Source organism: Mustela nigripes, chromosome 4 (assembly GCF_022355385.1).
Source record: "Mustela nigripes isolate SB6536 chromosome 4, MUSNIG.SB6536, whole genome shotgun sequence".
In the NCBI taxonomy this organism is placed as follows: domain Eukaryota; kingdom Metazoa; phylum Chordata; class Mammalia; order Carnivora; family Mustelidae; genus Mustela; species Mustela nigripes.
In genome coordinates this window covers 15379566-15397531 of record NC_081560.1, presented here as the reverse complement: position 1 = coordinate 15397531, position 17966 = coordinate 15379566, and the positions used below count along the sequence as shown (strand labels likewise).

Below are 17966 nucleotides of genomic sequence, written 5' to 3'. Positions count from 1 at the left end.
TTTTTTTAAAGATTTTATTTATTTGTCAGAGAGAGCAAGCGAGAGCGAGCACAGGCAGACAGAGTGGAAGGCTGAGTCAGACGGAGAAGCAGGCTCCCTGCGGAGCCAGGAGCCCGATGTGGGACTCGATCCCAGGACGCTGGGATCATGACCTGAGCCGAAGGCAGCTGCTTAACCCACTGAGCCACCCAGGCGTCCCCAAAATCATTTTTATTAACAAAAAGGTGATCTCATTTTGCCTAAGCTGATGTCAAATCTCTCCCCGCCCCACCAAAAGCAGCAACCTAGTTCAGCTGTCAGATTTTTACATAACACTCTCCTTATGTGACCAAGGCTCCAGAGTCCTAACACTTCACAGGAATTCTTTCTTAAACGGGCACCGAGGCCTTTCATCTCCAGTATCCTTTGCTAAGCGGAGTTAAGAGCTGTGTAAAGGGCCGAGCTGGGGGGTGCCTGGGTCACTCGGGGCTCAGCCAGTGAGCAAGCGCTTGTTCTCGGAATGTCTGCAAGACATCTCCTACACCAGGGGAATCAAAGAGAAGGAAGAGGAAACGCTGTTTACCTGATGAAAACCAGAATTAATCTACTTATGAGTTGCCTATTTATTATTTATGGTTTATGGGGACGCTAACAGTCTCACAGATTTCAAAACTCAAGTTCGGAAGCCAACGTCTGCCTCTCTTTGAAATCTTCAGGGTTAACCAGGCATTACCGACAGGGGTATGGGACTGCTCTCTGGGGTTAAGCCACCGATACCGGGGCTTAACCCCAGAACAGCAAAGGAGCACACATCCCTTCATCACTTGGCATTATCCAACTCTTTTGTGTCTTCTCGACCCCCTGGCATCCTCCTGAAGGGATAAGTGTTTCATTCCCTTGACGTGTCCAAGTAGGGAGTGGAGGGCAAAGGCTGTGCTCAAAACAGCGGCAAGGTTGGTTCTTGGAACCCCCTTTAACGTGGCCATTGGAGCTCCCAGGCCGATGTCTCCTGTTTCCACATACAGCTTCAGTTCTGGAAGAACAGCTTCCCAGAGGAAACGGCCTGCTGTGTGGAGGTCTGGAGAGGGGGATGACAAGCAAGGGTAGCTAGGGAGAAAATAAAATCCTCAAGGTACTAAGGGGAGGTACCGGACATTTGCTGGCCTGTCCCTTCTCCTGTCTCAGTCAGGAGAGCGGGTTTCCCACGCTGGCTAATCCAGGAGGCTTCAAAACCTGATCTGGTTCCACCGCAGCAGGTCATTCGGCTGACCCATGCTCACACTTCTGCCCCCAATATAAGGCCTTTCCTTTCTCATTGACCGAATACTACTTGAGTTCCTTCTTCTTGCCTTTTTAGGCCCCCATCGGTGCCCTTGCCTGATAATTACAAGGCATTGTAAAGAGAGGGATGGGTCAGCAGTAGCCCATGACTACCTGACGCCAGCCAGGCCCAGGAAGATCTGGAGGCAGGAGGGAAGGAGGGAATGGAGATCAGAGAAGCAAGGGGAGGAGGCACATTAGTAAGCCCTCTTCCTCTACAGCTCACACAGCCTCTGCTCTCCCTCCCCAACGCAGGGGACCCTGAGACGGTGGACAGCAGCCCCAATCCAGCTTTACACATGGCTGAGAAGACACCCTTGACATCTCCTGGTCCGGAACTTTCCACCACAGCAGAGAGAGAGAGAGAGAGAGAGAGAGAGAGGGAGGAATCACTCACAGGGAGCCCCAGATGTACGTAGGCAGACAGAACAGGGATCTGCTTATGAGGTACGATGGAAAAATGCTAATGACAGCAAGTCCTGCATCCAATATGAATGGAAGGCCCAGGCATGGGCTTAATCCCTTGTAAGTGCAGGTTTCAATGACAGTGTAGACTGCAAAGAGAGAGAGACAGAGACAGACAGAGAGAGGAGTTAAAGCTAAAGGTCCTTTAGCTACTACTAAAAATAAAATACAAAATGCAAGCAGATTTCTTAAACAAAATCTCTCCCAAGCTAGGGAAAAACACTTAAAGGGGATCTTCTACATTATACAATAAAAAGGCAATTTCCATTTCTTATTTGTATGAAAGAGGAAAGAATTTTTTCAACTACAAAAGTTACTTTTAATCATTAAACAAACAGACAAAAAAAAAGTAGGTCGGGGGGGTTTAGGTTTTATCTCTTTGGGTAAGCTGCAAAGTAGCCAAACCTGACTATAAAAGGTAAGACTATGGATACACAAATGTCACCTACTCCGACCCCAGGCCTCAGGCCCACCCCTTGTGTTGAGGCAGAAGAGGAGGGTAAAGCAGAAGTGGGTGGTGGGGGTTGGGAGTGGGGAGGCGCTAGGAGCAGGCATGGAAAGGCAAGCCAGCAAGGTTGTCTGAAACGCCTGTTGTCAAGGACAAGGGCTCCCTTCTCTTATGGGAACAGGACAGAAAAAGCCTCTGAACACAGAGCCACAGACCTGATTAAGGCATTACTCCATCTTTCCCTCTGACTTCATTCTGCAGGAGGACACAAGCTTAAGGGGATTTCCCGATTATAATTAGAGGCCTCCAGTGGAAGAAGGAGGAAGAGGAAGAAGAAGCAGAAAAACACGGGAAAAAACAAAAATCAAAAAACACCATCTGGAGGATTGGGGAATCCCAGAGCTCGGGTGCCCTCCTAGCTAGCTCCAAAGACCAGTTTGGAGGGAGACATTGGATCTTTTCAGTGTGGTTGCTAGCAGGGAAGCCTCAGCGAGCTAATAAATACTATTTACAAATGGGGAGGAGAAGCCGGGGAGGCAGGCCTAGGGGTATGTGGGGACGCCAGTTGTGGGGATGCCCTACAAGCAACAAGACGGGGCAGGTTCGCCTGGAGTAGAAAAGCCTGATTCTTTCAGGCATTGCACTTGCGGCCTGAGAATGGGGACGGGAGAGCCCTCGCTCCAGTGCGGGGAGGACGATCTGCGAGGGCTCTGATGGGGCAGAGTGGCTGGGGTGCTCACTGAAGGCGCTGGAACTTCCGGGGCTGTCGGGGTGCAGACACACCAGAGACCAAGGCTGAGGAAGGCAGGATGTCAGTCAGAGCTTTGCCAGATCCCAACAGGCATCCTGGAATTTTCAAGGCTAGAGTCTGGGGTCTCACATGAACAAGAGTCATCTCTTCTCCAAACAGATGGTCACATCCCATAGTGAAAATCAGGCAGTATCTTTTTGGCACTATTGGTAGAAACGGGCCTGCTTGTTCCAGCCCCAACCCTAGAACAATTTCCTATGGCGGTAAACAGGAGGGGGGGAGGGATGCTGGGCTCCCTCCTTCGGGGGGGCATGGGACGGAGGGAAGGTGCTCTCTCACCACAGGTGGGAATCCCAGGCTGTCCTCCCATCCAAAGCCATGACGGCTTGCCCATGTCTTCATCCAGATCAAAGGCAAAAAAGGAAAAGCTTATGACAAAGGTGGTTTGGGGACAGGAAAGCAGAGTGAAGAGAAAGAGGGAGGTGGACAGCCTCTTTAGAAAGTGGCGTTCACTCTTCTGTCGAGTTCTACAACTTTTAGTGTCTCGTTCCCCTCCAGTTTGGCGTTGACCCTGGAAAGATACCAAAAGGGAAGAGTCTTAGCTGACTGACAACTACAATTCTCGTGCTTGGGAGTATGATATAATCATTCCATGACGGCAACTTCGTCAACTTTGAGGGCAGCCCCAAGCGGGTTCTCATTCTTTGCCCACCTACTAGAAATCCTCTGTTCCTACTAGAAATTCTCTGTAGTGTCTCCCGCTACCAGCCCATCAGCTCGTTCACATTCCTTCCTTTATCCCTACCCAAGAGGAAACATCCCAACCCAGAGGATAAGCATGGTTTGATGCTGATTTGTTATACATTGCTTTAAGCAAATATATCATCAGAGGATGAGTAACCCTATGCTACACTCTGGAAAGAAAAGAATAAAAGGAAAAAGTCTGATCCCTGGTTTAGAATTTCAGATAAATTAAAAAAAATTAAGTTGAAATAACACTAAACATATAATAGAAAATAAACATGTTATTAAATTATATAACAGTCTAGAAAGTCTCTAGGCTCTCAGAGGAGGGCTTTGATGTCAGGGAGACATCTTAGAACAAGTGAGAGTTTTAATGGGGCCCCGAATAGTGGAGCCAAGAGGGGAGAGGACTTGGGGCATGAGCCACGTAACCAAGCAGTGGAGTGTTCCATAGCTCCCAATGGCACCTCTACAAGTTTCTCTGTAATGGAAATCATAACACCTAGCCTCTTAAAGTATTTAAAAGGATTTATAGATCACATTTGCATAGTACTTACGAGAGTAGGTGCAGTAAACATTCAATATGCATGTATCATGTAAACATACCAAGTACATGTAATTATGAACCTTTCCCACAGCTTTAGGGGGAAAAGCATTAGAATTTGCAGTTGAATCTTCAAGTGGGAGCCCTTGCATTGGAAGAGCATCATTTCTGGGAAGCACAGGGGTTAGTTCAGCTAGATCACCAACCAGGCCACACATAACCAGGAGTGTGGACGCAGACCCTCCTTCCTGTGCTGTCTGGCATTTTCAGGAACCTCCCCCAGCACAATAACACTATTTGACCATCCTTTATGCCTTTAAGTTTCCCAAAAGACTTTCCCCCCTAATGTCCTAAAAGAAACAACATACGGAGAATTGGAGCCCAGTGTTATTTTCCATATGGAAACCCATCTGTGCAAAGTGCCTCTCAAATGATGTCCCTCAATATAAATCTATAATTAAAATTAATACACATTTATTTGTATATAAATCATAAAACTCTACGCTGACATCGAACAGAACATACACACATCTCTAGAGGGAGAAAGGGAGGGAAAGGTCCTGAGGCTGCGTCTGCATGGTAAGCGCGCCGCTTCGGCTGGGCTGTATTTTTTCTATATGAGGTTCTGAGGGGAGGAAGGAGGGAGTCAAGCCACCATGGCCAGCTCCCCAGTGACAAAGCAGACACAAGGGCAGCTCATCCTAGGTCCTCCACCACCACACTCCCCCCACAACTCCATCTCTGTTAAGGGCAGCTGTTGGCAAGTAGTAGCCTCTCCAGAGTCCCAGGTCCCGGAGAGAGGTCCTGAAAGAGCATAAGACCTGGACTGGGCCCATGGGTAAGTCGACACCCCACATTCCAGGTTGCCAACCCACAACCCATCATGCACGCCTCAGGGGAGCCAGATCTATGTGTACTTGACTCACAAGTGTTGCTGTAGCTCCAACAGCATGGATTTCTCCAGGCTGGTCTCATTGGAGATAATGAAATGGGGAAGATCCACATCAGGCCTGGTCTCCAGGCCTGATGCCCTGAGCAGAGAGGATCCTCGGTCCCAGTGCCCAAGCTCTCCAGCTGAGGCTGGGCTGGACGGCTCTTCCAGCGGGGAATGTTCCTCGTAGATCAGCAGATTTCTGGATCTCACTGAGGACAGAGCAAAGGAACAGGTGTTAGGGAAAGACCACAGGGTTTATCCTATCCCAGCGCCAGAAACAGATGCTAACTTGTGGGTTCTTTTGCCCAGAATGGAGGGTGCCTGTTGGTGCTGGCTTTCCATAAAGGCTTCAGGGTTTCAGAGTTTTGTGCAGTGAAACATTGTATCAATTATCCAGTGCTGTAAGAACAACAGAAAGCAAATAGACATGAAGCAAACCTCCATCCCCACAGCTTTGAAAATAAAACTCCCCTCCTTGCCCAACCATAACCATCTGAGGGGAACAAGTCATGAAGAATGGGAGTCAAATACTTGGAGATGTCCAGACCAGCTAAAACAAGAAACATTTCCAATGAGTTGATCTTGCATGGAGAGAAGGCACGAGGGCAGAAAACTGCATTTTCATCTGGAAACCAGAGAGAAGCCCCAAAGCCAAAGCCATAAATCAAATGACAGAGACAGTTTCTTTGTTTTATAGGAGAGTTGCAGAGCTGGATGGCTCTGTAGCAATTTTCCACAACACAGAAACTCTGCTCTCATTGGCTTCCATTTAAATTTACAGATACATTCCCTTAGGGGGAAAAAAAAAGAATTTCCCAAGAGATCACTGAAATTATGTGGTTGAAATGCTAGCATTTCTGTCATAAACCTGGCAGAGAGATAACCACCCGGGGAAGATCAGAGACGTTTCAGAACAGCAAGACTGAGCCTGCTGCCAATCTAGCACCCAATTCCACACTTGCTCTTATTAGTGTGTGCAGGTATCTGTGTGTATGTTATGATGCCCAAAGGCTACTTCATTATTTCCTACATACCTAAAAGGGATCATTGAACTAGGTGAGGTTATCACACTTCTAACACCTGAGTTAAATTCTCTAATTCTAAATTCTCTAAATCTTGGTCATAATGTGTTGTAAGACAGACCGATTCATTTCACGAACTCTTAACTATGGCAACATACAATTCCAATGAATAGAAGTAGAAACCCAGGGAAGTCCTTTAAAATGTCAGGGAAAGGGATGCCTGGGTGGCTCAGTTGGTTAAGCAGCTGCCTTCGGCTCAGGTCATGATCCCAGCGTCCTGGGATCGAGTCCCACATCGGGCTCCTTGCTCCGCAGGGAGCCTGCTTCTCCCTCTGACTCTGCCTTCCACTCTGTCTGCCTGTGCTCGCTCTCACTCTCTCTCTCTTACAAATAAATAAATAAAATCTTTAAAAAATAAATAAATAAAATAAAATAAAATGTCAGGGAAAGCTTAATGTCCCCCCTCCACCTACTACTCCCCCCACCCCGCCAAATCTACCTCCCTCCCCCTTATCAGAGCTCAAAAAGGAGACCTCAGAATTTGCCTAGAGCAAGAATCTGCAAACTGTATTCTGCCATACTCTGCTCTAGAGAATTCCCAGTGGAGCCTCAGGCTGAGGCAGGAGGGGCACAAGAAGGGAGCCAGATGCCTGGGCACCAGACCCACTGTGCCTTCTTCCCTCCCCTCAAGAGAGAAGCTACGCTTCTACCAGTTTTTAAAGATAAGACTTTCTCATAAGACCTCCCTCAGAAAGATGAGCTTCCAGAAAGCTCCAGACAAATGAAACAAGACACTTTACAAGTTGCCTAGTGCCATCTTACCGACAGAGGCTGTATACGGCTCCTGCAGAGAATGCTGGCTGGGCAGAGCCATCTTGGTGGCAGAAGGATAGGGCCCGTAGCCCTGAAGGAAGCTGCCGAATGCGACAGCAAAGCATAGCACGACCACCTGCAGGGGGGAGAGGGAGCACGGGGAGCTGTCAGTAAACGAGCCCAGAGCAAACCTCAAGCCCCGCAACAGCTAGGGAAGTGCAGGGACTCAGACTCCCCTTCCCCAGGCTGGACTGGGCCAACTGGTCAGCCCCGGGGAACATCAGAGAGAGCCACACAGCATTTCTAACCCCACGTGGACGTGGATGTGGCAAGTTGGGGATAGACTGGTGACTGGGGGCGGGGGGGGGGCAGGGCACTTGCGGCGCTGTCCCTTTGGGAAACTCACCATGAGGCATGTGCCCGTCTGTGTGCCCGCCAACTTGCAGGTGCGCGAAACCTTGCCCATCACCAAAGTCTGAAGTTTTTGTAGTTGCTGCAGGAGAGTTCTGCAAACACAGCAAACCAAAGCATGAAGAGTCTAAGACAGAGGAGAGTGCTTTCCAGCGACCTCTGTCCCCAGGCTCCAGGGAAGCTGCCAGAGCTTCGCATCTCAATTTGAATGCAGTGTCAAGGGAAAGTCTCGTTCGGAGGGAGATACTACGGACCCCAGTGCCTTTGAGCCTCCGTGCGGCAGGACTCCCCAGAGTTTGGAATGTGCCCCTCACTTTGGCAGCCTGTCCAGTTCTTGCGCTGTTTTGTGTAAGAGCTGAATGCCCCAAGTTATCCCCTACAATGCTGGGACTTGTCTAACAGTCCCTGAGACAAAACAAAAAAAACAAAAAGAACATTTAGCTGGGTGGGTGATGGTGGAACCAGCGGATCTCATTTATCTACGAGAAGGGAAACGCTGAAGAGGACATAAGGAAGGAGAAACAGAGACCTGAAGGAGTGGCCAGAGGTGGTGGCTGTCACTGGAAATGGCGGCAGGATCCATGAGCCACGGTCACTCAGATGGCAAACTTGAGCAGGAAGAGAGGAAAACCAAGGATGACAGGGAGGCACACAGCCAGGGGCACCTCACACCTACGGTCCTTGCAGGCTCACGGCATCTCTACAGTCAGAAACAAAGCCAGACTACGACAGAGCAAAGAAGTCTGCCCGACTGGACGCATGCTCAGAGCCAGGGCTCTTGGGAACCATCCCCTCCACACAGACTCTGCTCCTTCTCCAGGAAGAGACAGGGAGCAGAAGCAAAAAAGAGTTGTTCTCTCCCTAAAATTGGACAACTGTGCATACCCTTAAAAGGGAAGGTTTGGGATGAGAATCCTATATTCTGGTCTGTGTGACATCAGGTCACAGAGAGAGCAGATGGTGACATTCTTTGCAAATTCTGAACACTGCAAGCCGCAGAAAAGGATCTTACAACACAGCCTCCTGAATCAGAGCCTCTGGGATCAACCCGTGTGAGCAGCCGAGAGCTGAAGCTTCTTTTTGCTTCACTCCTTCCCCAAGCCCCGTGCACACGGCAAAGTGGAACCATTTTATAAGCAGATGCTTTTTCTCGAGTCTCAGAAATTTTCAACAAATTCATGCTGTGATGTCACATCAGAAAGCCAGACAAGCTCATTTGGAAACATCAGCAAATCACTTGTTTGCAGAATTCTGGGCTCTCCCGAGGAACCTGCCTCTAGACACAATCTACCTCTTGAAGAGCCTTCAAGTACTAGAAGGACAGGCTAGTCTTCTCAGAGTTTGCAGCCTCCACCCTGACAAGCACCAATGACATGAGTTTCTCCCAGGGTTAAGCCAAGCAGGGACAGGGTGGCCATAGCAGCTAGCTGGCTAAGATCTGGGGCAGAACTAGGGCAGTGCACAGCAGACACACACACACACAAAAACCCCAAAACCAAAACAACAACAACAACAACAACAACAACAAACAATGCTGTGTGGTCCTGATGAATTTAATTTAAGCAAAACAAAATCATTTATCCCATGAATCAGTATGATTAATTTAAATTCTATTAACATGGACGTCTTTTTAGTACCTTATGGTACATTTTGTTGTTGTTGTTCATTGTTAACCTAGAAGTATAATCAAACCATTTGGACCTGGTTTCTGTATATTCAGGCAACATGTTCTTTAAGTGTTCTGTTCCTCAAAAAGTTGAAAATAGAGCTATCCTACGACCCAGCAATCGCACTACTGGGTATTTACCCTAAAGATACAAATGTAGCGATCCAAAGGGGCATGTGCACAGGAATGTTTACAGCAGCAACGTCCACAATAGCCAAACGATGGAAAGAACCTAGATGTCCTTCAGCAGATGAATGGATAAAGAAGATGTATACATATACAATGGAATACTATGCAGTCGTGAAAAGAAATGAAATCTTGCCATTTGCAATGACAATGATGGAACTAGAGGGTATTATGCTGAGCAAAATAAGTCAATCAGAGAAAGACAATTATCATATGATCTCCCTGATATGAGGAAGTTGACAGGCAGGGCAGAGGGTGTGGGGGGAGGGAGGGAAAAAAATGAAACAAGATGGGATCAGGGAGGGAGACAAACCATAAGAGACTCTTAAATCTCACAAAACAAACTGAGTGTTGCTGGGGGGAGGGGGTTAAGGGGAGGGTGGTTGGGTCATGGACACTGGGGAGGGTAGGCGCTATGGTGAGCGCTGTGAATTGTGTAAGCCTGATGATTCACAGACCTGTACCCCAGGGGCTAATAATACATTATATGTTAATAATAAATAAATAAATAAACAAATAAATAGCTAGATAGCTGGATAGATAGATAAAAAGTATCTATATGTTACTCAAGGCTAAGAAATTCTGATAGTGTGATTACATTAAATTCCTCATACAGAGAGCCTGTCATTTGTGACAATACAGATGATGAACCTGGAGGGCATTACGCTAAGTGAAATAAGCCAAACAGAGAAAGAAAAACACCATATGGTATCACTTATATATGGAACCTTTAAAGAAAAATCTTCTTTTTTTTTTTTTTTTAAGTTGAACTCAGAAGCAGAGTAGAAAAGCAGTTGCGAAGGGGTGGGGGGTGGGAGGCATAGGGTGAGGTTGGTAAAAGCCATAAGAGGATTTAACGTACAACAGAATAACTGTACTCTGTCGCACTGTATTGGATGACGGAAATTTGCAAAGAGAGTGAAACTAAAATGTACTCACTAGGAAATGCAAAACAAAAAACGGTAAACATGTGAGGTGAAGGATGCATTAATTAACTCGATGTCAGGAACACTTTCACAAAGTATGCGTGTTTCAAATCATGTCTATTTTGAATATCTAACAATTTTGTCAATTATACCTCTAGAAAGCTGAGGAAAAAGGGAAAAAAAGAGCTTGCAATGAAATGATCAGATAATGCAGCAAGTTCTTCTCCTCACGCCTTTTTCCTCTTCTCCCAGCACTCTGGACGAGCCCCCTATTCTTAGCTGCTGGCATAGCTGCCTTTCCCAAACAGGGTGCTAAGTGACCTAATGCACACCCACTTCCTGGGGGAGCATTCGTTCTCCCAGCCCTAGGATGTGGCAGGCAGTAGCTTCCATTTTCTTGACTACCTCAGTGGTGCTGGCGCCAAAGCTTTCCCTGGGTTCTCCCTGCTGTATGTTGGAATTCTAAGACCTGCATTTGGCCATAGGGCACAACACTTTTCTCTCATATTCTGGCCTCCTTCTGTGGTACTAAGTCATGTGTTTGTTGCCCGCTAGACTACGGTTTCCTCACTTGCTTCTGAGGAGCCATCTTGAAGCAATGGCTGCCTTGGTGGGGGGGGCCAAGCACCTCAACTCCCGCGGGGCACCCCTGTTGCCTGAGCTGGCAGCCTGAGGTACTCAAGTTCAGCTGTGCTCTGTGCAGCTTTCCAGATGTTTCCAAAAACACTGTTTTTTGCTCCAAAGTCTTAAGGTGATTTTAAAGTGAAACCAATTCCCTATTTTACCAACCAACCTTATTCACCCACAATCATCCCACACTTCTTTCCTGCGAAAACCAAATCCATCAATTACTTGGAATCACTCCTCCCTTCAAATTTCTGGTTGCGATCACTAACCCTTCCCTAGACTGAAGACGCTCCATTGTGGCGCCTGAAAGCAGACCCTTCACAGACCAGACCTGCCTAAGCATGTCTACCGGTGGTAGGATGTTCTTGCCTCAAGCTGGGACCCCTAAGGACAGAGGCAAAATGCTGCAAGTGTGGAAGAAGGACCATCCAAGTCTGGCTGGGTGGGCAGGGAAGGCTAGATGTTTTCCAGTTGGGTGGAAGTTTACTTGGCATTCAGCAGCGCATCATCTCCCAACTCAAGATAATTATATTCTGAATCCACTGCAAATGAAAATAGTTGTTTAATGGTCCCTGATTTCTAACAGTCTATAATCCTTCTCTTTGAGATGAGCAAATGTGTAGTTTTAAAACAGATTTTTTTTTTTTTTTTTTTTTAAGCTTGAGATGTTGGTGGAAAGCAACAGCGATCGATCATGTGCTATTTCCTGCTGCTGCTTCTCCTGCTCGGGTCAGTGGGAGTAAACTGAGCTGATGGTGGAAATGATGACATTCTGAAGCCCATCAATCAGCAACTCAGAGTGATTTCACCCAAGGAAAGTGATGGAGGTCATCCATCCCCAAATCTAAACAGAGTCCAAGGATCCAATCAAGTCTGAGAAACTCATATATATTCATTCCTACAGCAGAAACACTTATCTTCATCATAAGGAAAGGAAACTAAAAGGGAGCACCCGCTGACTGAGTTCTAGGAACCCCATATACTGAGAGATACCAAAGAACTGTCTCAAAGACATGTAATTCCTAAGTTGAAGCCCTCATATGTAAAAGCTGATTTTGTAGTTCATGGGCTTTCCAATGTGCTATGACACATGCCCTTGTTGATAACCTAATAAAATCAAGAACCAAAATACCTCTCAGTTAGGTAGATTTTTCTTAAACCCAGTGACATTAATGTCATATCAACAATAGCCCAATGAAGAGATACATCCATCCTTAGAAAAGACAAGGTTACTGTAGGGGCACCTGGGTGGCTCAGTTGGTTAAGAGTCTGATTCTTGACTTCAACTCAGGTCATGATCTCAGGGACATCAGATTGAGCCCATCAGGCTCCTTCTGGGCATGGAGCCTGCTTAAGATTTTCTCTCTCTGCCTCTCCCTCTGCTCTTCCCCACATACACTCACTCTCAAGCTCACTCTCTAAAAGAAAAAAAGAAAAGAAAAGGTTACTATCAACAGGGGTCAAGCCACAGATGGCAGAGCCACAATAAAAATCAGGGACCCATACTAACAAGGTTTCTATGACAACGATACAAATAAAAACAATGACATGACATTGTTTGTCCTGTGGCACATCTCAGGCTATACCAAAGATGAAATGCCAAGTGAGAGGTTAAAGAATCAAGGGTGCTCCTTGACCTACGTCAGGTGTCTGGAAGTCAAACCTGGGCCCTGATTAGGAAAACGGAAACTACAAGACCTGTCCCTCCTTGAGACACTGCAAGAATGGACGGGGTGGCTTTAGAATTGGAGCATCTGCACTGGAACAGAGGATTGGCTGAGTTTAGATCTTGGTACCACTACTGCATAGTTTTAATCAAGTTATCTCAGTCCTGATTTTAGGTAGCCAGTCAAAGTGAATCCCTTTGACCTCCTCAGCTAATAAAAGAAGGAGAGAATTCCCCTTCCTGGAGTACTCTTGGTTTCTTGAAGCAAAGACACCCTTCCAGAGTGCCTGCTACCCCTTTCCATGGGTGACAGAAGCAGCCAGCCCTTTATAGGGAAGCTTGGGGCCTCCTAACTGAAGCACGGATCTGAGATGATGTGGGATTCTTCCTGATGCCCCTGGGACAGATGCCATGGCCTGTGACATCGGGAGTGTGGATGACGGACGTCACCCTGCTTGCACGAAGGGCTGGCTGAAGGAAAGGCAGCCATCAGGGGAAATGGAAGAATTATTTTTAAAACTAAAGCTATAAAAACCCAACCATAGGACAGACCCAACAGTGCATGCACAGCCCAGAATAAACTTTTTCTTTATTACTGTATTTTAAATCATCAGTGACCATGGCTAATTATGGCTTAATGAATTCTTGGGCTTCCGGGAGCAAGGTCTCAATTTAGAGAAAGGAGTACTCGTAGCAAACATTTATCTGGGCCAAGAGATTTTTCCACAACTTGTTAAATTGGAGTGTCCAACTCTTGATTGAAAATGCGGATTTTGTCCTGTGATAAGATGTAAAAATAAACTTAGTGACTGTCCTCACACAGCTCCTTGTAAAAGAGCAGTCCGAGGCAGCAGCCGGCCTCACCCAAAATATATCGTCCCCCTGTATCTTGGGAGGAGGATGAAGGGAAATCGGACAAAGCGCTCAGAAGTCGCCAGGAGGGCGAGACATACTCTTATTACAACTGGGAATATATCAACAGCCTCGTGGTTTTGTCTTTCACTTAATCTAGTATTCTAAATTATGTTTAAAATGTTAAACATAAAAATTATGTTAAAATTATGTTTAAATGTTAAAAATGTTTCCTTCATTTATGAGACACAGAGAGGATGAGAGAGAGAGAGAGAGAGAAAGAGGAAATGGTCATATAGTTATTACTGCCTTTTGTACTTGAAACATTCAGCTACCTGATTGCCCACCAGAGTAACAAACCAGAACCAGGGAAAAAGAGTAAACTGGGGGTTCCTGATAACTCGCTATGCCAGGAACTCTCGATAGATGTATTTTCCAACACATCTTCTAACACACCCGTAAGTGTAGGCACACGAACCACTCTCTGGAAAAGTCAGCCTCCTACAGAGATGCGGGAAATTTTTTTCCCTCCTTCCAGAACTATCAGAGCAGTGTTGTTTTCCAAATTCGCCATCGTGAACCATTAGTGGGTTGTGGGAACACTTGGGTTGTCAGTGGTGAATTTTTTTTTTTTAAGATTTTATTTATTTATTTGATGGAGAGAGAGAGATCACAAGTAGGCAGAGAGGCAGAGAGAGAGTGAGAGGAGTGAGTGATACAGGGTGACGATATATTTTGGGTGAGGCCGGCTGCTGCCTCGGACTGCTCTTTTACAAGGAGCTGCGTGAGGACAGTCACTAAGTTTATTTTTACAACTCATTACAGGACAAAATCTCTCCCCACTGAGCAGAGAGCCTGATGCCGGGCTCGATCCCAGGACTCTGAGATCATGACCTGAGCCAAAGGCAGAGGCTTTAACCCACTGAGCCACCCAGGTGCCCCAAATTGTGAGTTTTTTTAATGAAACAACCAGCTGGAACACATGGGATTGGGGGCTATCACGCATCGTAAATAAGCATCCAGTTGTGAAGTTATGCGTGTGGGGTAGAGGTTCCCATGGGATGCCTGGGTCGCTACAGAAAATGCAAAAGGATCACTACTGAAAAGTCTAAGTGCCACTCAGCTGGTGCACCCAAGCACAATAATTATATATGGCTGCATATCAGGTTGCTTTATGACAGAAGAGCCAAGCACCTGTGTCCTTCTGAAAAAAAAAAAAAAAAAAAAAAATCCCACCTGAATCCTTCCCCAACCCCATGCCCACCCTGGTCTTTTAGAGTAATTGTCTCAGAATTTCTGAGGGTTAGGAGGAGGGTGTTCAAAAGCTAAACCATCTACTTCCAAGTCCTGGGGTGGAGACGGCGAGAAGCTGGGGTACAGTGGACCATGATTTAAAGTTCCACACGCTGCATAACGAGATGTAAGGAGACTCACGAACCATCTCCAAGACTTCTAAATACTGAAGCGTGACATATGCAAATAAATAACAGTCACAGGGCGCTAAAACCCTAACCTTTGCATAATATTTACGTATGATCTTTTACTTAAGCTTTGAGGGCTGTTCATGGGGCCTTGGCCTCAATAGGAAAAAAAAAAACAAGGAAGCATTTTTTCCTTTCTCTTTCTGTGTAATCGCTGTATCACAAAGGGTTCGCTGTGCTGGGACCAAAGGATACTTGTGAGATATTCCATTACCTACTTGTGCAGGACCAGGAACAAGAGAGCTCTAGAATGTTCTCTGGGGCTGTGGAATGGCTGACTTTGCCACAGACTTCCAGTCTCTCTGGGGAACTCTGTCTGGTACCCAAAGGGAGGTTTGAAATATTAGAAAGCTTATACTCTTCCCACAACCAGAAGTCACAGATACCAAAGAAATGAAAGTGAATTAAAGCAAGGTGAAGGTCTGTTGAGTGGTAAGTCACATCATTCATCAGTACTCCAGTGGCCTCCCCGAGTAGGGCAGCAGGGGGGACTGGCAGTGACGGTCAATCTACAGAGAACAGGGGAGCCTGGGGAAGAGGGTGACAGTGCGTCATGCAAATGGGCACAGGCATAGGGGCCAAGTAGAAAAATGAGGAGAGGTGGAACACGGCGAAAGCCCAGTGCACATAGTTGGAAAGAGCTGTATCAGGAACCATGTGTAGATTCCAAGAACAAGACAAGTGGAGGTAGACAGAGAGGGTTAGAGCTGAGAGGACATGAACCCCATGCAGGACTCCAGGCACACAGCAGCCGGGTTCAAACTCCTGATGCACCAGCTTCGGGGATGGCCCCTGGTGGCTTGGTCTACCCTTCGGAGAAGAGAACTTGGGGTAGAGACCCACGCAGGCCCTGGAGATGACCCAAGGCCCCTGGGGCAGGGAATTCCAGAGTCCCAGGTTACCAGGGTGAGGACTGAGGGGGTAGAGGAAGAACTCCACATGCAAACATTGCCTTGGGCCTGCTGACTGTCTTCCCATGGACGGCTGTGTGGCTAGAGGTGAGCCAGAGCAGGGTCCCCGAAAACACAAGTCCAAAGCAAGGCCCTCCTATTCGGGTTTAAGTTAGCCCTGTGCTGGGCGAAGGCAGTGGTCCTTGAAAGAGAAAGGGGCATAGCAGAAGAAAAATGAAGATCTGTATCAATTTAAAACTTGAGTGGCTGAGGTCTACCGTTCTACCTCTAGACATTTGGATGACCTGAACCTCACGGTGCCTCAGGTCCCCCTCCAAAAAATGAAGTCAAATTAGGTAGTCTGTGCTAACGTGGAATTCAGGCCTAAGCTCCCACACATGGCTCCACACATCGGGGCAGGAGGAGAGGGCCTGTGGCTCACAGCCTGACAGAGGCAAGGGACACAATATGGAACCAGAGGGCCAACAGAACCACCGACATGGGAAACTGCTGGGCTGAGCGGTGTGGGTCACCTGCACAGGAGTCCTCTGGAATGAGACGAGGGTAGGGCCGTCCAGAGGACCTGCAGCTTAGAGGGGTGAGGGATGGGCATGGGAAAGCCAGCATGATTGTCCAGCAGCCACACACACACACACACACACACACACACATACGCGGGCCTCACCCGGACCTTGTAAGTGAAAATGTATTTCCTGATTGAGTGCAGGAAGACAGGCCCCCTGGGAAGCTATCTCTCTCTCATCTCACACATCTCCTGATGGCACGCAATTAGTGGCTCGCCTCAGCAGTGCAAGTGTGAAGGTGCTTTCTCACGGCTTGGCTCTGCTCCGAGAGGCTCCGGGTAAGGCTGCAGAAGTGTTAAGAGCATTTCTTCATTTTCTCTCCCGTCCTCATCCCCTTCCAACTTCCTGAGCTCAGAGAAAAGGGTCTTTACACCTAGAAACCAACAATGCGCTCTACCAGGTGGCCATTGCTAAGTCCAGCATTAACCAAAAGATTCAGGATTGACTCTGAATTGGAGCGCTCATTTTTATCCAGAGAGATGGAAAAGTCCCTCTTGGGGTGTAACACGGAAGTGGGAAAATGAAAAAATCATCTTCCTTTAATGTGGTCAACAAGGAAATAGCCACTCACTTTCCCCACCATGTCAGGTCCCATGACATCATTGCGCCCGCGATCCCCCAGCCCACTCCAGAGATGTGGGATCCGGTTCATGCCTGGCTCTTCTCTGTCTATCCAGCTACCTCCAAAGGATGATAATCCAAGAAACAGGGCCAGGAACACAAACACAGGTGTGTGTTCATTAGGCCCAGCCCTGTACTTAGTTCAAACACTGTGTCACTGACTTAATGTTGTGTGAGCAAAGGGTCCAAAAGTCTCCCTTGCCACATGCCCAAACCACCACCTCTTCGGGACAGGTGGATGGCAAGAGACTGCCAAGGTTACAACAGAGTCACTGTGGTTAGTGCCGTGTCCTCAGAGCAAGGCGAGGCCCTTGAGGAGGGCAAGACGCCAAAGGGATGCAGACCCACTTTCCTTGTCTCAATGAGAACAGCCCTGCGCTCATGTCTTGACCTCTCAGGCTAAAACACATTAAAAATTACTTAGAAATTATAACCCCAGGAGTCCCCTGATAAGATTATCTGATAAGAGCACTGACTACAGGTCAGTCAACTGTCAGCCACAAAAGAAGGGTTGTCTGCCTGCAAGGTTGAGTTTTGAAGGCAGAGAATACAGGGCCGCCAAGAGACAGAGCAGGCCTGGGGCACGTTGTTTCTTCAGTGGAGGTTCCAACAGGCTAAATGCTGGGAAGAATTTCCACACAGTCCATGAAGAAGAAAAGAGGAAACTCATCATTGACTCACAGGGAAGAACATGAGATAGGCTGACCCCACGCTCAAATATACCATATGTTCCCGTAACTCCTGTTCCAGAATAACTAATATTATTGAAATCGCCATGGCCATTATTTAAAAAGATAAAAGTAATTGGCAAAACACAGATTGTGTTACACAGAATCAGATGTACCTTATGTCAGTGTTCCTCACACGATAGCTCTTTATCAGCTTCTGACAGAAATAAGGACTCTGAGGAAATACACTGATAGGAAAATATGCCCACTGTGTTCTGTTAAATGGGAAAAGCTCTTAATGAAAGAGGATGTGTATATGTATAAATACGCACATATAAAATATTACAAAATATAAATATCTCTGGGTG

The 17966-nt window shown here is 47.0% G+C and overlaps 1 protein-coding gene across 2 annotated transcripts in view; it reads right to left on the bottom strand.

Annotated features, from left to right (window-relative positions):
• Nucleotides 1-6: 6 nt before the first annotated feature.
• Nucleotides 7-17966, bottom strand: part of CREB3L2 (cAMP responsive element binding protein 3 like 2) — a 110113-nt gene continuing 92153 nt past the window's right edge. For both annotated transcript variants that reach the window (XM_059396336.1, XM_059396337.1), the window contains exons 9-12: nucleotides 7427-7526; nucleotides 7030-7156; nucleotides 5178-5394; nucleotides 7-3534 (exon numbers count right to left, since the gene is read on the bottom strand). In XM_059396336.1, coding sequence (XP_059252319.1) covers nucleotides 3459-3534; nucleotides 5178-5394; nucleotides 7030-7156; nucleotides 7427-7526 — 520 coding nt within the window. In that variant the 3' untranslated portion in view covers nucleotides 7-3458. The remainder of the gene's footprint in view (nucleotides 3535-5177; nucleotides 5395-7029; nucleotides 7157-7426; nucleotides 7527-17966) is intronic.